The sequence below is a fragment of the Sardina pilchardus genome, chromosome 17, assembly GCF_963854185.1.
Source record: "Sardina pilchardus chromosome 17, fSarPil1.1, whole genome shotgun sequence".
In the NCBI taxonomy this organism is placed as follows: Eukaryota; Metazoa; Chordata; class Actinopteri; order Clupeiformes; family Clupeidae; genus Sardina; species Sardina pilchardus.
The window spans coordinates 25455732-25482231 of record NC_085010.1 but is presented as its reverse complement, the minus strand read 5'-3'; the positions used below and the strand labels follow the sequence as shown (position 1 = coordinate 25482231).

The following is a 26500-nucleotide window of genomic DNA, read 5'->3' as shown; positions in this document are numbered from 1 at the left end:
CGGTCGGAGATCAATGGGGCCGCACCGCGGTGCACCGCACTCGCCCATCCCGGGGAACAATTACAAGAGGAACGCAACGCACCTTTGGGCCGAATAGGAGATTTGTGTGTGTGTGTGTGTGTGTGTGTGTGTGTGTGTGTGTGTGTGTGTGTGTGTGTGTGTGTGCAGGAGACACACCTTTGGGCCCCAACCCCTTGGATTCTCCTACCCTGTCATGTCCACTGACAGGTTCCCTTTGCTCTGCGCTACCGCTTCCTTTTGATGTTACAAAACTCCCTAAGCTGCTGTATTTAAGGCGTGAAACACTCTTTCTTTCTCTCTCTCTCTCTCTCTCTCTCTCTCTCTCTCTCTCTCGTTCTCTTTCTCTCTCTATCTCTCATTCTCTTTCTCTCTCTCTCTCTCTCTCTCTCTGCTTCTCCCATCTTTATCCCCTCTCTCAGTTGCTAAGAGAAAGAGAGAGAGAGAAAAAAAACAGAGGAAAAAAAAAAGCAATACTAATAAAAACGAAAATCCAAACAGCGGAGAGGAGGAGACGGTTCAAATCAACACACACGGTGACACTCCAAACATGTGGGTGTGTGCCAGCGTCAACAGCATGGCTTTGATGTTCCGACATAATCTGAAAGGTGTTGTGTGTGTGTGTGTGTGTGGTGTGTGTGTTTGTGTTTGTGTTTGTGTCTGTCTGTGTGTGTGTGTTTTAACGCAACCCACTTTTGTGTATTTCCTGAAATTACTGGCGTAGCCACTTTTCAGGTTTTCCCTGACTGACGGCTACAAATGAATATTGTGTTTGCCTCGGAGCCTTTTGAAGCCACGCTGATCTTAGCCCGAGACTCCTTTAAAAAAGAACGAATGACAGCGTTATAACAGAGGCACTGCGGCACCCCGTAGAAATAAAAAATAAAAAAAAGAATAAAAAAAAAGAGTAATGGAAATAAAAAGAACAGAAAAACCACTACCTCAGCTCAATTTCACGTTCTTCCCAACAGGGAAACCCGTGCCGCTGGAGGAAGGTCTCTGTGGAGAGAGAGCGCTGAGATGAGGGGAGCCGGAGTGACAGTTGGATTAATAAGAAGAAGCAAAGCGGGGGAGTCTGTCCAGCTCACCTCTACACCCGGCACACACACACACACACTCACACACACACACACACACACACACTCACCGCCACTCTTGGCAGGTACGATGTGGACCACAGCACCCCCTCAGCAGAGGTGTGATGAGTCTCAAGTCAGTGAAGCAGGCCAGGACCTGCGTGGCCTGACACACACACACACACACACACACACACACACACACACACACACACACACACACACACACACACACACACACTCCATATGTTAGTGTGCAAGGGTGTATATCTGTGTGCATGCCCTTCTGAGTATGTGTGAAAAAGCGAGTGGGCTATTTCGACTCGATAGAAGTACGTGAGTCAGAGACGAGCAGTGACTGGGAAGCGTGAGAGAGAGAGAAGCATGTGTGTGAGGAAGAAAGGTTATGTTTTCTATATATATACGTACACCACAGAAGGGTCTGCTGGAGAGACTCTTTTCCTGTTTTAGATTGTTTCTGCCCCAGAGGTCTCCAACCCCAGACTGTATTGGACGATAGGGAGCAGGAGGTATGGTGTGTGTATGTGTGTGTGTGTGTGTGTGTGTGTGTGTGTGTGTGTGTGTGTGTATGGGTGTGTGTGTGTATTGGGGGGTGTTCACAAGATTTCCCATTTACCGCTTCGCCTGGGGCTTTGATTTCGTCTGGATCTCCTTGCCTTTGCCATTGATCGCTTTTGGAGCGGTGGACGCAGCACGAGGCGGTGGGCTTTTATTCGCTTGCCCTTTCTCCTCTCCTCTCCTCTCCCTCAGGTTTTTTTTACCCTAAACTTTCCTCCGGTTTTCTCTCGCCAGCTCCCGGTAGGACGGGCCATCCATCATCCAGCGGCGTTCCGCGCACGGCACGGCACGCGGGCCGAGACGGGGGACAGGCGGCCGGTGTGGCGGGTAATAAGGACATTAAATGTCTCTTACTGATGCCGGCTGTAACGAGGCGCTGACCTTCGCAGCTTCACGGCTGATGAAGACAGGGGTGGAGGTGGGGGTGGGGGTGTTGGCTGGAAGGGTTGAGGCTTGTGGCATGCTGTCACATTGGCATAAGCTGCTAAGCATTCCATCAAAGAAGCCACGTGTCAGTGTGGCTGTTTAAATCAGACAAGGCCATATATAATATATACTGTACAGTATATAAATATAATACCATATGGCTGTATTTACTAGTTTGTAAGTGAGAGGGCAGCAAACAGGACCAGACATACTGTATTTGCAGGTACGTACTGTATGTCTTCACTATGAGAACCACCAGCTACACTGTGACAGATGTGCATTTTGACTTATTTAGGACCAGCTGCATTATGCACTTCGTAAAGTCCAAGTGTCTTAAGTGACCACGCTGCTCGGAAGATAAATCTGTAACTGCGCGAAAAGCTGTCCAGCACGCGATCCTCTGGCCTTTTCCATATGAGTCATATGTGGCGCAGAGCAGGAAGTGCAAACAGGGAGACATTTCCAACTGCAGGAAACATACATTTTTTATTGCTAGTGCTTGACCGCCCCCTGAGAGGGTTTTTTTTTCCCTCCATCTCGTCCTCACTTTCCTGTTGATACACCCTTCTTACGTAACGCGTTTGTTACACTGGGGAGAGCGGGTTGGGGTGACAGGCAGGAACGAGAGAGAAAGAAAGAGAGAGAGAGAGAGAGAGAGAGAGAGAGAGAGAGAGAGAGAGAGAGAGAGAGAGAGAGAGAGAGAGAGAGAAAGAAAAAGACAGAGAAGATGGGCTTTAGAAGGGAACCTGGGATGGGTTGAGGTTAACGTCATCCTCTCTCTCTCTCTCTCTCTTGTTTCTGTTCTCCTGACAATGTCCTGTCTTTGTGACCTGCTCGAGCGTGACCGGGTGACAGTTTGAGGCCAGAGCGTATCATGTCGGGCTTCGCTCGCTGTCCGAGCTCCTTGGCCGCGCTTCACAGCCACTTGAACCCACGCACTGACCCCAACGGAAGCCGCTGGCCAACAGGCTCGGTCGGAAAAGAAGCGAGCCGCTGTAGAGACACACACATACAGTACACATGCGTCATATCGACACACACTGCCCGTTTCAAAAAGTGGCCATCCAACATGGCCGACGAGAATGCCGTGTCGAACGACAAAGGGAATCTGTGTTATTATCGCAGAATTGTTGTAATGGCAGCGCATCACACAACGCTTTCTCTTTTTTTCGCAGCGCATTAGTCTGAACGGAGAAGTCCTTTTATCTGCACTTCAGAGCTAACCAAGAGAGCCTGTCTAGGATTTCACCGCTGCCAAAAAAAAACAACAAAAAAATAAAAAACAAACACAAAAGAGTCGGAAGCAGCCGCTCTGAGATCTGGACGGCTCCTGGAGAGCTGGCGTGATATCACATGACAGAACTCCGCGGCATCTGAGAGGAGCAAATATAGCCCCGCGAAACCTCCACCCCCATCCGGCCTCGCGTAGACTTCATTTGTAGTTTCCTCTGAATGATGCGCACAGTCCGTAAAAAAAACAAAAAACAAAATAGGTCAACTGCACAAATTAAATGCTAGACCAGGTGGCCTACTTAAGACGCCGAAAAAACGAACCGCCTCCCTCCCACACACACACACACACACACACACACACATACACACACACACACACGCACGCTAAATAACAACCTCTGATGAGTCCAGGAGACCCATTCTGATTTTATCAGCCGACGTGAAATTCGTAGTGTGTTCAGTGAGCATCCCGCAGTGCCCTTCTGCCGAGTGTGATTCGGCGGAATATGATTACGAGCAACAGCTCTCAGAGATGGATCGTCACATTCTTCTTTAATTTAACACCATCAGTGCTTCCTAAGGGACCGGCTGTGTCAAGCAATCTAAATCATTAACGGCACACACTACCGCATTAATGGAGTCAACAAGCGCCGCTGAAAAACACAGCCGCACGTGTCTCGGAACTGACACAAGAGTCCACACACACAGAGGCTGCTGTGTGTGTGGGGGGGGGCTGTGGTGGCCTTGGAGGTGTTGACAGGGCGGGAGAGAGAAGTGCGAAAAGCTGTGGAGTGACTTACGGAGTGAGTGCCACTCGTCCTGCCGGATGGTCTTGGTGATGTTGTAGGAGAGATTCTTGGGTATAGTGGCTGAGGAGTAGTGGTACTTGATGTAAGAGCATCTTGCAATGGAGCCTGTGAACGGAGAGAGGGAGAGAGAGAGAGAGAGAGAGAGAGAGAGAGAGAGAGAGAGAGGGGGAGAGGGAGGGGAAAAAACAGAGAGGGCATCGGTTAATGTGAACCCTGTAGACGCTTGTGAAGGCTGTGTCATTACCCTGGAAATTGGCACAATCATCCAAAATGGCAGCACAGTGGTGCCTAGCACTATTATCTACCAATCGGAGACTTTTCATGGGCCAATCAGCAGAATGATGTCTCTTTTCCTTGCTCAGCGCAGTGGTCACACAAGCACTTCTCTCTGATCCTCGCCGTAGGAAAACAACAGTGAGGAGAGCAATGTTGCATCAGCGCTATTGTACCGAGGATCTGGAGAAAGAAATCAACTAACGGGGGGAGGGGGGGTTCTAATTCATTGCCTTGCGTCTCCACTACCCTGTCAAAAAAGAGAGAGTGTGGTGTGTGTGTGTGTGTGTGTGTGTGTGTGTGTGTGTGTGTGTGTGTGTGTGTGTGTGTGTGTGTATCTGTGTGTGTGTTGGGGTGAGGGAGAAAGAATTCATTAACGGCTGCCACACAAGTGGATCTGTTATTTTCGAGTGCAGTCAAGCTGTCACTTTTTGACAGGGATGCGCTCGCCTCGGCCCAGTGGCACTGATGAAAAAGGCAACTAAGAGGAGAGTTTTTAATCCCCTCCGCCGCTAGATGGTCAGGTCAGTCTTTGCATCGGGAATCAGCATAAGCATCTCGAACAACAAACTCGGGCTTGGGGTGAATGTAGATGCTGCCATTACAGGCTATCTGTATTCATTGCTACTGCTTAGCAATGCCTGAGAAGTACTTGAGATGTCCATCAACTATTCCACCATAAAGCCCAAGACGGATCTGGAATACAGAACGGGTCATTTTCAGAGTACCGCGTACTGTGTGTGTGTGTTTTTCTGTGTGTTTTTCTGTGTGTGTGTGTGTGTGTGTGTGTGTGTGTGTGTGTGTGTGTGTGTGTGTGTATGTGTGTGTGTGTGTGAGTGTGTGTGTGTGTGTTTGTGTGTGACAGCTTTGCTTCACAGACACCCTGAGATACCGCAGTGTAAAACTCCTCGTCGGAACTGGAACTAAAAATAAAAGTGGAATGTTTTGTCAATGTTTGTGAACTGCCTCTCGGATGATCATACAGTAATAACGCATAGAAACCCCATGTGGAGTCACTGTTCTGTTTTCCTACCCCCATGAATAATACATGACAAATGCGACGTAGATAAACACAGTCTAAACGATCAAAAATTCATGCGTTTTATGTAAGAAATATGCTTGACATGTATGTTACATCCGTGAGGGGATTCTTAATGGGGAGCTATAAGCTCAAAAATGATTAACATTTTATTTGCAAAATACTTTAAAATGCCTGGGGGGGAATAACTAGGAATTAGAAATAGAATTTATCTATTTAATTATAGAACTTATTTATTTTTGTGTGTGTAGCATTCTATGGTCAAATGGTGTCACACGCATCTACCGTAGTTGCTAAAAGTTACAGTACTAGAGTGCATGGTGGGGTAAGTGAAACTGACAAAATGTTCTTTCTCATTCAGCGTACAACCCTGAGACGTTTCTGTTGTTTGCACTGGGTTGTTTGTGTGAGGCCTGTCTTGGCATGGTCCGTAGCGGTCGGGAGGTAAATGGGTTGCACAGCATGGGACGGGGAGCATGGCAGTGTGCTTACCTCTCTCTCTCTCTCTGTCTCTTCCTCTCTCTCTCTCCCTCTCACCTTTTATTTCTCTCTCTCTCTCTCCCTCTTGCTTTCTATTTCTCTCTCTCTCTCTCTCTCTCTCACTCTTGCTCCCTGTTCAACAGCAGGTCGTCTCAGGGACTTTATACTGCAGAGGCCTGAGATGACTACGTGCAACACCCTTTTCCTTCTGATTCTCCTCTCTCTACCTCTCTCTCTCTCTCTCTCTACCCCTCACTTTTACTTTTCTATAGCCCTGGACTACATTTTGCCATAGGCCTTTGTAATACCATAAGATTTATTTCCCTTCTCTACCCTCTTCCCCTCTCTTTCCCCCCCTTATATATCTCATATATATCTCTGATGGAATACCTTTCTTACAGACATGAAACATTATTTTTTTTCGCTCTCTTTCTCTCCCCCTCCTCCTATATAATCTGTGACAGATCATTTCACTCAGCCTGTGTTTATGTCTCTGTCTTGCACACAAAAACAGAATCAGCCATCTGCCTGCCACTGACAACAAACTTCTCTGTACCAGCAGCCATTTCATGGCGTGGTGCGTCCAGGCCCTTCTGCGGGACGAGGAAGCCGCTCATTTAGCCGCTCACATCCCGTTTGAAGCCCCGCGTGCAGCGAGAAGGGCCTGATGGGAGTCCACTGAGACTGGAAGCGCGCAAATATGGAGAGAGAGAGATACAACCCCTCGCTAATCGGTAGAGACGTGTGCTTATGTGTACTTGTCCTGAAGCGTCTCTCTCTCTCTCTCTCTCTCTCTCTCTGTCTCTCGCTCTCTCTTTCTCTCTCTGTCTGTCTCTCTCTCTTTCTCTCTCATGCAAAGACATACACACACACACACACACACACACACACACACACACGCATGCATGCATGCAAACTCAGTCACACACACACACACACACACACACACACACACACACACTCACACACACGTGCCCCACATGGGAATGCAGTAGCTGACAGGGGTAATTACGCATTTGTCAGAGTCTCTGTGCCAGCAGTCTCTTTCGGCGATGCTCACTGCACTGATGCCGCACACACACACACACACACACACACACACACACACACACGTCCGACACATTATTTTACGCTAATGTGAGAGCCATGTGGTTGCCTGAGCACACCCTCACTGCGCCCGTCCCAAATGGGACATGGGTCCTCCGGCCTGGAGCACAGGGGGTCCAAAGGGTGTGTGTGTGTCTGTGTGTGTGTGTGTGTCTGTGTCTGTGTGTGTGTGTGAGGGGGGTGACATTGCCCTTTTCCTTCCAGGAACCTGTGCCACGGCAACAGCACAAAAATCTATATGGTGTTAAATGAATACCAGGACACCTCATTGATTAATCAATGGCCAGTATCATGGCCAAACACAACGAAACACACACTCTGTGCAGGCATCCGCGCTAATGCAACTAAATTGCGCTAGATATGCTAACGCTAATAAAGGGGCAGCTAAAAGACTCAGTGTATCATCTTGCACAGAATAACTACGAATACAGCATATATTGCTTTTGAGGTTGCATACCAAAGTGGTGTGTATTTGGAAATATCAGGCTAACCACAGCATTTCCCCTGCTTGATATGATATTGACTGTGGGATGATTGGGATCGAGATAGAGAGAGAGAAAGGCTGGTCGTCTATCTTAGAAAATCCCACAATAGTTACACTATTGCTGCTGATTGTTCCAAGCTGCTTTAGCCCCAGTCTTAGCAAAAAACCCTACTCAAACATCTCCCATTACATTATGGACCACTAGCACTGATCGCTATAGACACACACACGTACACACACACACACACACGAACACACACACACACACACACACACACACACACACACACACACACACACACGCACGCAGTCTCCCAGTGGTGCAGGACTCGATGTAAGCGGAGCCGATCACTCTCGGACGGCGGACAGTCCTGGCTTTCCGTATGGATTTTTCACCCCCAGCCAAAGCAGCCCTCAGGAATCCCACAGAGGATTCGCAAAAAACAATGAGAGGCAGCAGCACCCCTCCACAAAGCAGACGAGAGCGGCTTATTGTCTAGGAAATGGGGGGGGAAATGGATCGGCTCTTATCATTACCTGATGCAGTGGTTTCATTTCAACACGTCTGTGCATGTCATTTAGGTGCTTTATTCCCCCCCTTCTCTCCGCACAAATGCATAGGACGGAAAGGGTTTTAGAGAACCATTATATATGCTGTTATTGAAGCTCCCGACTTCACTGGCCTCTATGAGTCTCTGGAGTATTCGGCAGAGTGTGAGGGAGATGGGATGGGATGGGAGAGAAGACAAACAGGCAGGGACGAAAGGGAGAAGATGGAGGTCAATGCGCTTCCTGGCCTCCTCCTGTTTATTCTCACTTCTAGGGTGGAGGTGCTTCTGTTATGACCCAATATGGCTTCTTTAAGTCATTACTACTTCAATGGCAAGCGCCTTTACTATGAGAGATAGAGACAGAGAGAGAGAGAAGGAGAGAAAGAGAGAGAGAGAGCCCGCTGAATCTTCTCTTCATCATTTAGCCCAGCTACACTGAAACAGATTAAACATGCCGATATTGTATGTTTTGGCAGCAACTTTCTTTAATGAAGAGTCATGCCAATAAAGCTTTTTGAATTAAACCGAATTGACAGAAAGAGAGAGAGAAAGAGAGCTGGAGAGAGAGAATGCCCACCTAATCTTCTCTTCATCATTCAACCCAGCTACACAAAAAGACTGATTGAACAACGCGACACAGGAGCTGAGATGCACTCTAAACCCTCGACAAAATAATATTATGCAGAGAGGAGAGCGGATATTCACAGCAACTTCAATATACTTTCATTGTCAAGAAGAACTTAGACGGAGAATTGGGATTTCCAGTTGGGGCTTTTGAGTGAACTGAAACTTGCGGCTGGTGGAAAGGTTCCGCTGAAGCTATTTTGTTGGCTGAGACTATGAGATGAGATCCCCTCTCACCGCCACACTGAATAGAGAACACAAACAACAAATTGTTTTGCCGGCTTATTGAAAGCGTGGCCTGGGGTTTTACCTCAAGGCAACGTGAGACTGGCCAAAAGAGGAGACGGATTTGAGCAAGTAAATGCAACAAGACAGATAACTTCCGAGAGGCTCGCAGGTAGGGGGCGGGGATTGGGGGGGCTCTCTGACAGCAGAGTCTGAGTAAAAGGTTCAGGACATGCCGAAGCTGTCAAGGACTATTGCCTTTCTGTGTCCTAGGAAAGCCCGAAGATCCAGGAGTTTTTCTTAACTCAACGTGCCTTGCGTGCCACAGACCCACCTTAGTATCGAGCTTGCGCCTGCCGAGAATGTCTGCCCTACAGGTAGTGAGTATCTTCTGGCTGTGTGGTGTCGTCTGTAAAGCCTCTACCGCCCACCTGTTTACAACCCAAGGGCTATACTGTACATCTGACCCCAACCATCAACACCTCATGCTGCCCACGCAGGTCACGCAGCCTCTTCAGAGACCAATCACATCCAGCCATGGCAATTGTTTTGATTTTCTGCCCTCAGGAAGGAAATAATACGGGCCTATCTGCCCCTTAGCTTTCAGGTGGCTAAACACAGCTCCTATTCCCTGATCTCTCCCATAGCCTCTCCCATAGCATTTTTAAAGTATACTTTCAGGGCTTTTTTGCCTTTTTATTCTTATAGGCCAGTGAAGAGACTGTCAGGTAGGCTCGATGGTGTTTTGAGACCCCAACGTCGTCTTCCAGGCAGCGCTGCCACTGATGACTTAAAGGCACTTAAACCTACCCCTACCCCTAACCCTAACCCTAACATGCCTAACCCTAGCGCCTTCAAGGCAGCGCTGCCCTGAAGACAACGTTGGGGGCTCAAAACACCAAGAAATGACACAAAATGAGAAAGAGAAATGGGGTGGGAAATGGGAAGTGACCCGGGCCGGACTCGAATACTAGGTAGTCTCCATGGGTTCAGTGCCCCCGCGGTGCCCATTTTATTTGCCAGGAATGTGATGAAGTCCATTGCGAGCTTCACTAATTGTTATTGCTGTCACATGAACTTGAAACCATAACCCTCAAAATACTTAGTAGGGTGTTAATAGATGCTAAATCGAAATTCCATGGAGCTCAAATGAGAGCAAGGAACAGTCAGCTCTCGTCCCACTGCCTGCTGTGCACTGTCTGAAGAATATGGCAATTACTTTTCAATAATGTGTCATAAATGGAATGTCTAGTCAGTGAAATCAAAGTTCCCCAAGCCTCAAACTGAATGGACATTCCTATCTTGTGTCCATCCTCAATGACACGAATGGAATTGAAGACACACTGCAGTTGACACACAGACATTTTAATCACAGGACTGAGTTTTTTTCTGAATAGCAACAAGCATGTTTGGGTGGAGGAAATATCTGTTTCCATCGCATTATCTTTGCTCTTCTGCATAATGAATTTGGATTAGGCTACAGTGTATCCCTTGTAAACATGCCCTTGGTTGTATCAGAGGATATATCGTTATAGTGTGATTGTATACATTACATACACAAAGTTACACACATATAGGTTAGAAATGCAGAGGTTCATATGCCATGCTATTTAAAAGGATAACTATGCAGGATAATTGTAATATTATTATTGTTATACAACTGCAGTACTGCTGATGGCATGTCTGCTGGTAAATTAACGCTGTTGTCTCATGACTTATTTGTATTCTAATACATTTTTCAGATTGTTTATGGCTGTTTTCTATTTTGGGAGCAGGGATTGGATCTAGCTTTGTCATGAGTTGGAATCGTGCCCTTGTTCTGTTGAGGTGGAGGCTGAGCCAAGTGCATTCTTCTTTTTATTTAACCTTTCCTTTTGAAGGGTGGATTTGATGCCAGTGCCTGCCTTATCACAAGGGCATTTTCTCTGCCTTTCGCGCGGATTAATAATGATGATTTTCCACAGCCGAGGCGGCGGCTCGAGCCAAACTGAAAAATAAACCTAGCCGATTTGCTAAGCTTCCCCTCACCACACACACTTGTCCTAAAGCACTTGGAATCTCTCTCTCTCTCTCTCTCTCTCTCTCTCTCTCCAGATCTTTTCAGACTTTCTCTCCCTCTCTCATGCATGCACGCACGCACGCACAAACACACACACACACACACACGGCCACACATATACACACACACACTAGCAAGAAAAAAACACAGAATCTTGCTCTTTATCTCTCCCACAGCACACAGACTCTCTTTGTTGCTTGTTCCTCTGTGTTTGTGTCTCTATCTGTCTCTCTCATGTTCACTCACACATATAATGTTACATACACATTATACAAACATACATGCGTACTATATACACATACATATAGAGACCCTGTAATCCTACTTCTGTCAGAACACACGCAAAAAGGCACAAAAATACACAAACACAAACACAAACACAAACACACACACACACACACACACACACACACACACACACACACACACACACACACACACACAAACAAATGTGCACACACAAAAATACACCACTGCTCTTTTCCTCTTTTCTGCCTGGATAATTCTCTGTGATATGGCTTCCCCTGCGTGTGACTCTGTGCTTTAGTCAGCGGCTCTGCCCTCCAACTCCTGTGTGTGAGTGTGTGTGTGTGTGTGTGTGTGTGTGTGTGTGTGTGTGTGTGTGTGTGTGTGTGTGTTTTTGTGAGTGTGTGTGTGTGTGCGCGTGTGTGTGTGTGTATGTGTATGTGTGTGTGTGTATGTGTGTGTGTGTGTGTGTGTGTGCATGTGTGTGTGTCTGTATATGTGTGCATGTGTTTGTGTGTGTTTGTGTGCTTGTGTGTGTGTGTGTACGTTGGTGACTACTAACCCTGACAGCTTCCTCTCCCCTGAGAAAAGGAGCTCACGCCAGTCAAGCAGAAAGCGCTGATCCCGATTACTGGACACCGAGCCAGATACACCGACTCCACTCATGCCGTGTTTCCCGGCGCAAACATCAACGTGGCACCACAGATTAAAAGCAAAACCGAAGGCAAAAAGCCGACCACGATCGACTGGCTGATGCTCTAAGCTGGTATTGATCGCTGGTTCTAATCAGCCTGGCGGGAGGGTTTCATTACATGTAAGCTTAGATCAGTCCTAAACTCCTTATAGATATTTATTTATAAAATGGCGTATATAAACCAGGTGGACCTTATCCATAACGTGCCTTTAGTCATTGTAAGCTCGGGAGTAGGAATCGGCCCAAGACTAGCTAAGTTAAGAAAGGAGAAAAATTCACCAGTCGTCCAGTAACAGTAACTGGAAGGTTGCTGTTTTGAGCTCAACTCCTCCTGACCCTGTCGAAGTGTCCTTGAGCAAGACACTTAACCCCAGTGCTCCCGATGAGCAGGTCGGCGCCTTACATGGCAGCTTTCACCATCGGTGTGTGAATGTGAGGTATGATAATGTAAAGCGCTTTGGGTGCTCGCATAAGCCGGTAAAAAAACGCTTTGTAAATGCAGTCCTAAACTCCTTATAGATACAGTATTTATAAAATGCCGTACATAAACCAGGTGGACCTTATCCATAACGTGCCTTTACTGTAAGCTCGGGAGTAGGAATCGGCCCAAGACTAGCAAAGTTAGAAAGGAGAAAAAGTCACCATGGAGCCTTGCGGTGTTCTGTCGTTGCTCTTATGCTTCAGTGCGTTACGTGTTTTTAAGTTCTGCACATTTAGAAGTCTGATCTCACCGGCCGCGGCCCGGGATCTAACAGGGACCCCCCGCCGGGAGAGCAGGAGTCTCGGTCATCACAAACACGGAGTTATGTCTGGCAACGTGAGCAGCGAGCGAGCGAGCTGTCAAGGAGGAGGCATTAGGCTGCCACTATCCTCGGGAGCTGAAACTCAAGACCCGGCATTAGGGGGCCGCTCTCTCCGGCCAGCACCAAATGAGATAAAAGACATCTTCCCCCTCAAATGATGAATTATTGAATGGCGAGAAGTGGCTTTGTTTCTGAGTGGTAAAGGACATCGGAGGATTCAGAGAAGTGAGTCAGGGGGGTTGGATGGTTGGAGGGGGTTGGGGGGGGAGGTAGACATTTTGGCTGCAGCAGGCAGACCTGTTTATCTCATTTAATGGCAAATGGAGCACAGTTACACAAACACACACACACACACACACACACAAACAAAAATACGCCATAACAATACAACAAATTCCGCCAAACTAGCATGATGCCAACATGGTTGATGTTACCCAAAGGACATATGGGGTGGAGGGCAGAAGGACCATCTTTGCATGTAGTGTCCTTTGCCTGCACCCTACATTGGGAATACATACACACACACACACACACACACACACACACACACACACACACACACAGACACACCACACACACACACACACACACACACACACACACACACACACACACACACACACACACACACACACACACACACACACACAAATACACACACACACACACACACCTAAACATACACACTTACAGTACAACCGACAAAACGCTGATCAGAGAAAATCTGATAAGCAAATGGATTCTGGGACTCGAATTCCCTATACTCGCAATTTCTCTCTGCTACCTACACTGTAGTGTATGCAATCCCTCTGGTAAGGAAAAGTCTGCCCAACATCCTTACCTCCCCACCACCCCCTCCATTTTGAAATATTTATAGCAAAAGATTCAGGCACCTCTCTCTCTCTCTCTCCCTCTCTCTCTCTCTCTCCCTCTCTCTCTCTCTCTCTCTCTCTAGCATAGGCTCGGAGGCTTCCCCCACTGAGGGAGGCAGAAGAGGCGACTAGGGCCCTGCTCCTTCTACAAATATTTATCTGTGAGTGACTAATTATGCACTCGCAGTGAAAACAAAGTCACTTCAGCAGGGTCACCGGAGGCCATAGTGACGTCAACGACCACATGTCCCCTCAAAAGTAACTGTGTTTTTATTTCTTCTCTGCATCCGATTGTTTCACTCTACCGTGAAACTATTCCCCCCCTACTTTCCTCTAGTGAATGGCAGAGAAACAGACGCTGTTGTTTTTTGTTAGAAAAAAAAAAAACGAAATGCTTTTCCTCTTTTTCCCTTAAGAGAAAACGAAACCCGAGGTATTTCATAGAGCTGGCCCCTGTAAATACGGTTCAGCACTAAGTCCTCCCGTGATTCAGATTGATGGATGCTTTCATCACCCATCCTTCCTTGCTCTCCATCTCAAAGTCATAGGCCTCTGATCTCTGTCCCACCTCCTCTCTCTCTATGAATATTTTCGAGTGATTGCTTTTCTGTTATTTTTTATCCCCCCCCCCCCCCCTCTCCCCAGCGCCCGGTCACTGGGAATGCTGAATAAACACAAACTGAAGGCTGTATACATTTGGGTGATGTAGCTGTTTTGTGATTGCAGAAACGCAGCAGGGCTGAGAGTAGTAATCAGCCGCCCCGGCACAACGGCGATCCATTTCATATTGCTCCCCATCGATCAGACGCTCTCTCTCTCTCTCTCTCCCTCTCTCTTTCTCCCTCTCTCTTTCTCCCTCTCTCACCTCCACTTTCTCTCTCTCCCTCTACCCCTCTCTCCATCTCTTTTCTTCGCTCACCTCCACACTCTCTCTCTCCCTCTGCATCCCTTCCTCTCTTTCTCCCTGTCTCCCTCTCTCTTTGCACCCCGCCCCCCCCTCTCTCTCTCCCTCTCTCACCTCCACTTTCTCTCTCTCCCTCTACCCCCCTCTCCATCTCTTTCCTTCAATCATTTCCACACTCCCTCTCTCCATCCGCATCCCTCTCTCTTTCTCCCTATCTCCCTCTCTCTTTACACCCCCCCCCCCCCCCCTCTCTCTCTCCTCTCGTTTGACCTGGTGAAGTTGCGGAGCTGTTTCCTCCCATCCAAACGGATGCATTAGTCACAATTACCTCCGTACTGCTCGTCCCCTCGCACGCCACACACACACACCATGGGACAAACCCAGCTGAGCACCTGCCTCACTGACACAGCAGGTGAGTTTAGTCGTGATGGAGGAAGACCAGCCTCCTCACTTCAGGCATTCATTAACTGCTGACAGGACGGCAGCAGCCGTGTTCAACGACAGAGAGCGCTCGCGCGTGCGAGAGAGAGAGAGATTTCATTTGCCGGTAGAGATAATAACTTTGTCATAAAATGTCAGCAAATGAATTAAATTAACTGATGTAAAAAAAACAAGTTCATGAGTATTTGCAGTTCTCAAGTCATAACTGCAAGATTAAAAGTAAACAGACGAGAAATCTTGATGATGCGTATAATAATATATATTTTGCGCTGGGCCAAACTCCTACAGTGATGAGATACAACATAGTCTCTGCCACTTTGCGTCTACACGATTCCTTGTTATATTAGGTCAAAAGGTTCAAGCACCTCTATATTAGACTGCACTTGTGATTTTAAATGATTACATTTTTCTCTCTGGCTCTCCATGACATACCATCTAATCCCAGTGAAAGTGCCAAGCCTCTTTCTGAAAGGACAGGACGGTTAAATTGCTGACAGTTACTATCCTGTCATGCTGAAGCTTTACCCCCTCCCCCTCCACCCCCCGAGGGAGGGACTTGACAATTCATGCGTGCACACACACACATTCACTGACAAACAACACATTCACTGACAAACAAATACAAACACACACACACTCACACAAACACACACATACAAACATGCAAAACATGCAAACACACGTAAGTGCAAACTTATGACTGACTTATTAAGTGAGCAGAGAGACATGCTCACTGAGTGTGACTGAAGCGTGATGGTTGCAGTGAAGCAAACATCACACCTGTAAGGCCAAACAAACACACACACACACACACACAAAATCTCACCCACACTGGACACATCACCACTACTCATTTGACCCCACCCCCATCCCCACCCCCAGCAAACACACACACACACACACACACACACACACACACACACACACACTAACATACACAAACTCTGCTATTCACAACTTGGCCGCTTGACATCCATTCTCTCCATCCAATTAAGATGGCAATGACAGATGACAGACGTGGACCAACTCTGACTCAAGGAAGTCACCGAGAGGTGGGTCGTGTCCAGCACCTCGGGGGCCACAGTGTCACTGTCACGGACTCTCACATGCCTGTCACAGGTCAGTCACAGCCACATGACAAGCACACCAAGAGCCACTGCCAATCAACTGAGCAGTTTGCCCTTTAAATGAACTGATAAATGTGGGCATGTTGCAGATAAAGAGGAGATGGAAGGAGACTGAATAACCACTTTAAGCCAGAAAACTAGCAATGACATCTCTCTTTTACAGTACTCGTGCATTGTATGCTACAGTATGTGGCCTTGGTTACATTGTTACTACACTAGTAAGTACAGTACATGTTATGTAATGCGTAACAATGAGTACTTGCTCACAGGTATCTTGAACTTATCTAGGGTATAAGGACATATGCTGCCATTCACTGGGCACCACACAGTTCATTATCAGATAAACACTACTGTAGGTATCTAGTTCTATTGCATCTAGTTTTTATAACTATATATATATATTTAAAATATATAATCAAATATATCTCAAATCTAACCCAAATTCCAGTCCCGTTGGGTAGGCTACTCATAAACTGCATGCCAGTGAGAAAACAACAAATCAGCAGGAAAAGCACTTAGAGTTGAAGAGAGTTGTTTAGACCATACTGATAGAGCTTAGATTGGCTAGCTCCAAAATGAAAAAAAAAAAAAAAAAAAAACTCAAAACCTGTGGGCTGAATTGTGGAGCTGTTTGGTATGTGGGTTATGGTCACGATAAGAGGCTCAGCTTTTCGGATTTTAATATTGTGTTGATGAACTGCACTCAGAAGTGAATTCAGCTAGCTCAGTGTTGCCCTTAGCTTCCCTGCTAATGCAATTTAGCCTGTTTACCCCTCTTTGTCACACACAATACGACCCACAGGACGGAGAATGAAGTGTTTGCTGTTGGTGTCGGGGAGAGAGAGAGACTTCTAAAAGCCTTTACTGTTGAACTAGCAAAACATATTTAATTAGAAATAAATCAACTCAAATTGGTGTATTGATTTAACTAAAGCAATTCTCCTCAAACAATACTGCAAGGATAGTGAGCGAGGGATATGAAAAACGCTGATCTCCAGCTATCAAATACCCATCTTCTTTTTCCCCTCAGCTTACCAATTCATTTTCCTGTTTTCCCTCCCACCCAAACGAACACTGCATAAGCTTGTGTAAGTGGATTTATGATATCCAGCACGAAACAAAGTACATAAAGACGTCCATACATTGTGCTTCCATACATTCATTTCTCCAGCATGGCATGGATCAGCAGAAAGCTCTTCCAAAAATAAACACACACACACACACACACACACACACAAAACTGATTCAGGGTGGACATTAAAGAAGGTCACTAAGACCAGAATCATCTCTGCCTGGTCACTGAGCAGATTTTTTTATTATTATTATCTGTTTTTGTTTTTGTCTTTCCTCTTCAAAGCAGTTCAAAGTTGAACTGGATGAAAACACTTTGTCTGACTCGTCTCTATGCTTGAACTTGTGCCCTCCTGGCTTTTGTTGCCAGTGGCTTCCTGAGCCGAGGTGTGTGTGTGTGTGTGTGTGTGTGTGCGTGTGTGGTGGTGGCGGTGGTGGTGGGGGGAGGGGGGGTTGTTGCAATATGAGAGTGCAGAATGCATCACTTCACTTCGGGGCAAAGGTACAAGCTACAAGATCTGCGTTTGTTTGCTCTGCACTGGCAGCAGCGGAGGGGGGGGAGGGATGGGCAAATGCCCATGCCAGATGGAGTGCCTGGCGCTTTAGTCCGTGACCCATTTCACCCCGACCCAACCTCCCTCCCCCTCCCTCCCACCCCCCTACTCCTCCATCTCATCCCAGTCAGCCGGGCAGGATTAGCAGCCCGAAACGCATCATCACTGTGGGCCCACAGGGCCGTGCCAGAGACAGGGCACATACGCCACCATGCAGGACGCGCGGGCACAACACGACCGCCAGCTGGTGCCCTCCATGTCGATGCCCGCGACGGCACAACAGCAGCGCCGCTGACGACACAACACTGGCGTCGTTTCGTGGGAAACTGCTGGGAGGGGGCCGGGGGTGGTGTGTGTGTGTGTGTGTGTGTGTGTGTGTGTGTGTGGGGGGGGGGATTTGCTGTGCGAGGTGACCCAATGTTATGACCTGTTTGCTTTACGCAAGCAGGCCAGATGAAGCCCATTGGGTTGGTTTATATTGAGCAGCATGAGATCCTTGTGCCGAGATGCAAACGTCAGCATGCGATATTGACGCGCCTAAGACTTTCAGCCAGCCAATGCTCAGCTCATCTCCAAGGACTTCAGGCGGCCCCAGTATGCGTTAGAGCTTAGCCACTGATTTGGATTCAACGTGTTCAGTGACTACAGTATCTCTAAAGGCTGCCTCTATCGGGGGAAAAACCTCTAAGGTTGGATGATATGGCTCAGGATACAGTCATTTCCTGTGTATTAGCCGCATTGTGTATAAGCCGCAGGACAGTGTTTTATGGAAGTTAAAAGAAACAAAACCACAATAATACCATATTAACTGACCCTCCGTGTACTCACCTCATAGCTGAAGAAATTCTGCTAAATCAATGTATAAGGTGCAGCTAATACTTGGAAAATGATGGTAGTCACCATTTCAGACTCGGCTCGTTTGATTACCGACTCAGGAATTCTGTCTGCCACTTCAGTAAGCACTGGCGTGTATCATTTCACATCGAAAAAGAGAAGCCTAGTGGAACCACTTAATCTATTCTTCTACTTTTCCTTCCTCCTATATTCCACATCTTCCTCTTCCTCTGCTTATTGTGACATGTCAGAAGCTTACCTCATTAAGCATCTTCCCTTTGCTACAGGAGACTCCCATGAATCACATTGTGGAGGCCAAAGATGCCACTGCAGTACAGATGGGGGAATAAATCAGCCGCCGCATGTGGTCTTTAGCGTTTGGGGGGGGGGGGGGGGGGAGCTGGTTCAGGCTCACGCAGGGCCCAGGCGCGCTGAGCAGGCGCACGGCCAATTAAAAAAGCGGAGAGGAAGAAGAGGGGGAGAGAGAGAGAGAGAGAGAGAGAGAGAGAGGGAGGGAGGCAGGGAGGGAGGGAGGGAGAGAGGAAGAAAACAACTCACGGTTCCTTGCCTAAAACAAACGCAGTGGAATGCGCCAAGGTTTCGTCTGACTCTCTCTCTCCCTCTACCTCTTTCTACCTCTCTCATTTCTTCCTCTCTCTCTTCCTCTACCTCTTTCCTTCTCTCTCTCTCTCTCTCTCGCTCCCTTGGCGTCAGCGATGTCACTCACTCAGCAGTCCTAATCCTCAAGTTTTCCCCAGTTTGTCTGTTTAATCTTTAATCCCTTGATGTCACTTTCTTCCTCTGTTTTTTTCCCCCTAACACCACCACAACACCACCACCACCACCACAACACCACCACCACCCCCAACACCACCCCCTCATCTGACAGACACCATCGAGAGTGCTGCTGAGCTCAGCCCTGGTGTCATCCCGGCTCTCTATCTGTCTTCATATCCACACGCACAGCGAGAGGAAATAAAATAATTCAAATGAAAAATTGAAAACGAGGAAATGAGACAAGATGATTGGAACAGCTGAGAGGTTTGCGTTATTAATGAAGCAGGTGGTAGGGAAAAAAATGAAAGGAGAGTGTGTGTGTGTGTGTGTGTGTGTGTGTGTGTGTGTGTGTGTGTGTGGAGAGTGGGTGGTGGGGGTGTGCGTTATGAAAGACGGATACTATCAGGCCAAAGAGTGCAGACTAATAGACAGCTAATTAAACATAAAAAAAACGAGAAGTCGAAAAACATGAGTGACCCTCGTTTGAAAAGGATGGTCAAAGTGGCATCGCCGCAGCTCAACCAATTTGCGTGGCATCGTTGACGCACAGCAACATGCGTTTTTTCTAATTGCAAAGGCCTAGCGAGGGGAAAAACGCTATTTTTAGCCCGGTGCCATTATTTCATTGGCTGTCATCATGACATAATAATAAAGTAATCATTATTACATCATTTTCTCAACTGGCCCGAGAGGACGGAATGGGAAATGCATAAAATATGATCTGCCAATTAGGGTTATGCAATATGACTGAATTTTAAATGCTGAGTTTAAACAGGACTATTCATATAATTTTCTGTTAGACAGAGGCACAACAAAGCAGGGACTAATGACGTAAATTAACTAGCTATGTCTGTTATGCCTGCCTGCGCCTGAGACCTTGAAGTGTGTAATGAAATGGTGAAAATGACTCGCAATAAAGCAAAAGAGGAAATAAACCATCATCTCTATATTATTCAGAGAGAAGAAAAGGACCCGTTTTGCCCCCACCGCCTACCTCGCCAGTCTCTTTCCTTACATAACTCCCGAGCGACTGCCGGTACTTCCGACATACTCCCTGTGCTCGAGAGCGACAAGTTTTTTTTTTTTTTTCGAGCGATCGACGCAGGTGAGAAAAACAAAGTTGACTCTGTCAGAAGTGTGTCGCGCGAAATAAAAAAAAAAAAAAAAAGAAATAACGGGAAGAAGCTTGAGGAATTCCCCATGGGAGGTTCTGGAGGTGAGCGTGTCATGCTTGCGGTGTTTAGCACCTCGGCTAATCTCTCCTGAGATCTCACAGGTCCAGAGGGGTGTCTCTCTGAGGCCTGAAATACCACTGCCAGGGAAAAAAAGAGCAAGAAAGCCTATGTAAGTGGAGGCGGTAGATTCAGAGATCAGGATAAATCCCTTCCAAAGACTCTCAGCATCGCAAGAGAGAAGCAAATAGGGAAATGATTGAGGGGAATAAACCTTCAGATTATGGGATGTATAACATGGATTTGCTGGCAGGAGAAGTCGTGAATGTACCCCCCTCACAAAATCAAACTCTTCACGTCCACCGCTCAATGCCCCAAGTCAAGGATCTGAGGCTATAGGTTGTTGGTTTTAGCCACCATCACCATGTTCACCCTCGGTAGTCCCAGAATGCCATCTGTTGCCATGGGCCTGTCTGTTGGCACGCGCCCCCGCACCGACAGCGGGTGCATGTCAGCTTTGATGGCTCTGCCTCAGACGTCCAAGCCTTCCTCTGTCTGGATGGCTCTTACCCAAGCGTCTCATGCCAGGGCCAGGCATCTCGTGCCTGATCGTGGCTCCAGGGTTAACCCCGACGCCCGCCCTGTGGAGAGTGGGTTTGGCAAGTCCGCGGAAGCCACTGGAGACCTCTGAGCTGCCTCTGTGGGGGGGGGGGGGGGGGGGGGGGGGACTGTGTGGGGAGACTAAATCACATCATTGAACCGCAGAGTGTCAAGCCAACTGGCCCAGCTCCAAACAAGTGAGAGAGTGAATTAGCAAGTAAGAATGAGAGAGAGAAAGAGAGAGAGAGAGAGAAAGAGAGATTATGAGAGGATGAGAGAGAGAGGGAGAGAAGGACAGATCTATTGTACAAAGCATGAGCAATGGATCTATATGCTAAGTGATTCATTGATCAACGATTTGTGTTAACACCTGCAACCTAAGCCACCAACTGTCATCACCGAGCCGGCTGCCAACGGGGTCAGATGCCGAAACTCCGCGCTGACGCTTGGACAGCTGCTTCCCACCCATCCTTCCCTGCTCCATCCCTCTCTTCCTCCTTTCATCTCTCCCTCGCTCCCTCCCTCCTTCTCTCTCTCTCTCTCTCTCTCTCTCTCTCTCGTCTCTTCCCCGCGGAGGCGTTTCAATAAAATGGCCTCTTTCGGCTTTGGCCTCTGCACAAAGGTTGATAAGGAAAACTGATCATACGGTCACAAGCAGCGAATAACGTCCTCTCAAAGAGTCTCAACACACACAAGTGTTTATGGTTTTACAGTATAGGAAGTGAAGTCACAGACAGGAAGATATATAATGTCGCTTCCCCTCGTCTTTATTGAAGCACTTATGAGTTACTCCACCCTGGACGCAACAGTGAGTTTAGAAGAATAGCGATGCTCAGTTCTTATGAACGAGCTTGGACGACTTTACAAGTGTGGCGTGAGATCATTTACATCAACTGAGCTGATAGATAGTGGTTATTATGGAAGTTTAAAGCTTCGAACACAATATTTTTTTGGCACCTGAGTGCCCATTTAAACTGCTTTGCATCAACTTGATAGGCTGATCCTTACAACGCTGCGTTCGTTAAAAAAATATGACAACCTCACTCCTTGATAAAGAAGGGGGAAAAAAAGCGAACCATGTCAAAACTGGCAATTTCATCGAGGCTTTCATTGATAGCGTAATTCCTGTAAGTTCATTCAAATTCATAAATTCTCTCATTTCACCTTCAGCGGGAGTAGCAGCAGCTAAGTTGTCACCTGCGGTAGGGTCAGCAGTCTTCTCGGGAAGACGTGCGGCTTTTGTAAACCGAAAGCGCCGATAGATAGGAGAGAGAGAGAGAGGAGGAATACGAGCTCGGGCTGTCAACTCCCGAATGATGTAGTGGGTCGGGGGCTCGCGGTTCACCTTCAACTTTTTTTTTTTTTTTTTTTAAGGACGCCCCACCGTGGGCACCATTGATCAACCGCGGCAAAAAAAAAAAAACGTTTGACCCGCGGGGCACCACACATCTCACGGCAGGGGAAAGATAAGGAGAGAGGGTGGAGGGAGGGTGGAGAGGGGTGGAGAGAGGAGGGGTTTGCGGGTGAGGAGTCAGAGCCAAGTCGGAGGCAGGAAGGGAAAAGTCTGGCTTTGCGCTGGCAGACTCGAGTGGGTACTCAAGGATTAGAGATGATGGAGCAGCCACCCGGTGCAATGAGGAAAAGCTAGTGATAGGGAGAGAGAGGGAAAAAAAACACTATTTCCTGTTCCTGCTTCTCTCTCTCTTTTTTTTGTTTGGGTGATCTCTCAAGGAGGGAAATGTCAAACCTGGCCCTCAGGTAGAGACAACCTTTATGTCCTACAGTCTGGGCTTTTAAAGGGCCTCAACCTGCAGAGCCTGACTTTCTTCTCCATCACTAAAGCGTCTCGACAGGAGACCTAGACTGAAGAGAATCTAACTGACCCCGACATCTAGATGACCCTGTTTCTGTCAGTCTCACTGTTACATTGTTTAGCAGTTTTGTGTCAGACAGTTATTAGAAAGGGTAAATATCTTGATTGCATTTGATGTACATACGTCAATACCTCATAAAACGGAGTGTGTGTGTGTGTGTGTTTGTGTGTGTGTGTGTGTGTGTGTGTGTATATGTGTGTATGTGTTTGTGTATGTGTGTGAGTGTGCGCATCACCAATTTCAAACGTGCTTTATTTGCTTGATGCATAATACATCGCATTGTATCCATCCATCATCATGACCTATTATATCAGAAAGAAACTGAGTTAAATGCCACGCATTCTTCATTCACCATGGGAACATCCTCCCCCACACCCTTTAATCACTCTCTAGGCTTCCTCCCTCAGTGCCCCCACCTGTTTAACATCTATAATTTCTTTTTTTTTCTTTCTGATAAGTCAGTAAGTCAATGGCGGTAACTGATGCCATTTTCACAGTGTGAGGTGGTTCAGGTTTATTTATTTTCCAATGTATTTATTTGTTTGTGTATTTTTTTTCTGAGACACAGAGAAGGCTCTACTCTTGTGTTCCAGTGCCATGCTGGGCAGTACAGTAGAGCTATTGGAGAACAAAATAGACTGAGCGAAAAAGGAGAGAAAAATACAGGATGCACAAAAGCGCAGGGGGTTGGAGAGCAGGGAACATAGGGAGAGAAAGAGAAGAAGAGCTCCACAAAGGGAAGGTAAATGACCCAGAGAAAGATAAGAGGATAGAGAGAGAGACAGAGGAGTGATAGAGCAAGAGGAAGGGAGGTAGTGAAGAGAGAGAGAGAGAGAGAGAGAGGAATGATGGAGCAAGAGGAAGGGAGGTAGTGGAGAAAGAGAGAGAGAGAGAGAGAGAGATGAAGACAGGGAACATATGGTGATAAGGAGATAGAGAAAGAGAAAGAGAGAAAGAAGAAGGGGAGGAACTCCTGGAGTTGGGCGCAGCTCCAAGAGTTTGATGGAGTGAAGAAGTCCATAAACAAACACCATCCCTCTACACCGGCACGCAGATGTCAGAGAGAGAGAGGGAGAGAGAGAAAGAGAGAGAGAGAAAAAGAAAAAGAGAGAGAGAGAGAGAGACGGAGCGGCGTGGAAAGTGCCGACGCAGCGGGCGCGGCGATGACAAAGTGTGGCGGCGCATCGTTCCGGCAGAAGCGCTTAGGTAATGCGACGGCGGCGGCACACATGTGGACGGAGAGGCGGGAGGACAGGGACAGCTGTGCTCCCGAGCCGCAGCCCCAACGGAGGCCCCCCCTTTTCCATCCTCGGGAAGAGGCAGGACGCCGCTTCCTTAAACTCGCTCTGTCTGGTTGTGCACTTACCCGCGTAATTGTGTAACCGCGAGCAGAAGACAAACTGTCACGACTAGTCATGCAAAATCAGCCTCGTTTAAACGAACTGCAGCTTTGGCACCGAGTTCGAGAATCGCCACGGCCTTTTATGGAATCTCAGCATCGGGATGCTCATACTCTCCAACATATGCACTATGCATATGAACCATTTTTCAATGTTATTTCAATGTTATTTCAATGTTATTTTTCTACATTTCCTCTGAGGCCTTAAGGTGACCGTCCACCATGGCTACACGACTTGTAGACGAATGTGACGCGATGGCGGAAGGTAGAGGAGCGGAGACTTCGGTCCCTCCCTAGTCCACTGCCTCTCTGATACTCTCGTCCTATCGAGTCTGTCAGCGGCGGGGCCCGCGTTTGACTCGGGGGTTATGGCTGCTCCTCCCGCTGCCTATACCGGAGCTGACAGCCGCTACAGCCGCTCACAGCTGCACGGGAAAACTGGTGCTGTCGTCGGGTCAATCAGCCGTTACTAAGATTTTAGAGGGCAAGAGAGAAGAGAGAGAGAGAGAGAGAGGAGAGATGGAGGTGAAGAAGAGAGGGAAATGGAGAAGAGTGGGAGAGAGATGAAAAAAGAGAAAGCGAGAGAGGTGGAGAGATGCAGGGATAGAGAAAGGAGAAAGGTGGAGAGGAACGACAGAAGTGGATGTGGTTGATCAAGCGAGAGAGAGAGACAGAGAGAGAGAGAGAGAGAGAGAAAGAGAGAGGAGAGAGAGAGCAGTGGTGAGGATAGAGAGAGAGGAGAAGAGGGACAAGAAATGAGAGCGAGAGAGAGGAAGAGAGGAGCGAGAGAAAAGCGAGAGAGGTGGAGGTGAGTTGGGGTGTGGCGACAGTTGTGCGTACGAGAGAGACAGAGGGTGAGAAAAGCCAGAGGCGCAAAACAAGCTTCAGAACCATCACGTAGTGTGACTTTGGTGCCTTCTACTGATATCCTATTCCACCTGAATGATACTTCAGAGATGGAGAGAGAGAGAGCGAGAGAGAGAGAGAGAGAGAGGGAGATGGAGAGAGAGAGAGAAAAGAAAGAGGTTGCAATATGGCTTGTGTTTTGGACAAAAGGGTAAAAACCGTGGGGAGGTGCATTCTGACTCACCCCTAGGGTATTGTGGAGAGCGAACAATGGTGCGCTCTAGCTGGAGTCCCATCTTGTCCTTGGCTAAACACCAAATGATTTCTACGCCTCGCACACGGAGTTCACACTGATCCATCTCCAATTTTCACCACCGAGATAGACGCCGGTTCCACCAGAGAATCACTCCCATCGATTGGGCGACACAACCAAGTGTCTGAATGAAAGCACCACGGAAGGGAGGCCATATTTCAAAAATACATCCTTTTTTCGTCTTGGCTATGGTTTCTGCATTTACAAGGCTCATCTTACATTAATGCTAACATTACTCTGTCAAACTTAATCACGTTGAATTGCCGCTGAAATTAATCCCACCACAGATTTGTGGCAGTAACCTTCGTATAAGGTTAACGTTGTATAATGTATTGTGTTCGAAACCTGTGAGATAATCCCATTTAACATCCTCTTTGATGACATCCATGACTGTGGCCTAAAATAGCTTATGATTGATTACATAATGGAGTGATAAACGGATCGTAATACTCTATGCATGACAGGAACAGACATATCACCATATATACAGTACCCCACGTCCTTAACCTTTGCCCAGTATCCCAGGTAGCCAACTACACAGGGATTCAAGCAGTCGGGAAAACATCCCCCGTGTTAAAAAAGCATCCCTGTGCAGTGGAAGGCTTGTTTGTTATACATTCCCTGAGTGTTCCATGAAAAAATAATGAGAATCTCGGCGTGGTCCGCTGCTTTGTTTACCAGAGTCCCTCCCGTTAGAGTGTCGTAAACACTCCAACTGGACGTGTAGCAGGATGGATACATGGATCTTCCATGTTCCACTTTATGAGTAGGAAAATAAAAAAAAAACACATTTGCTACTGTATGTGACTAGGAGAATCATGATAGACCACCAGAGGCAAATGCTCCTTGACAACGCACACAAGAAATAACGATGTCAATGTAAAGACGCCATTTTCCTTCATACATTACACACATGTCAATGTGTCTGCGCCGCCATGCTAGAAATGTCATTATTATGTCAGAGTGGATGGAGGCAAAGGGTGGTGATGT

The 26500-nt window shown here is 47.4% G+C and overlaps 1 protein-coding gene across 2 annotated transcripts in view; it reads right to left on the bottom strand.

Annotated features, from left to right (window-relative positions):
• tmem178bb (transmembrane protein 178Bb) overlaps positions 1 to 26500 on the bottom strand; it is a 98963-nt gene that overhangs the window by 46198 nt on the left and 26265 nt on the right. For both annotated transcript variants that reach the window (XM_062517652.1, XM_062517651.1), the window contains one exon: positions 4133 to 4246. In XM_062517652.1, coding sequence (XP_062373636.1) covers positions 4133 to 4246 — 114 coding nt within the window. The remainder of the gene's footprint in view (positions 1 to 4132; positions 4247 to 26500) is intronic.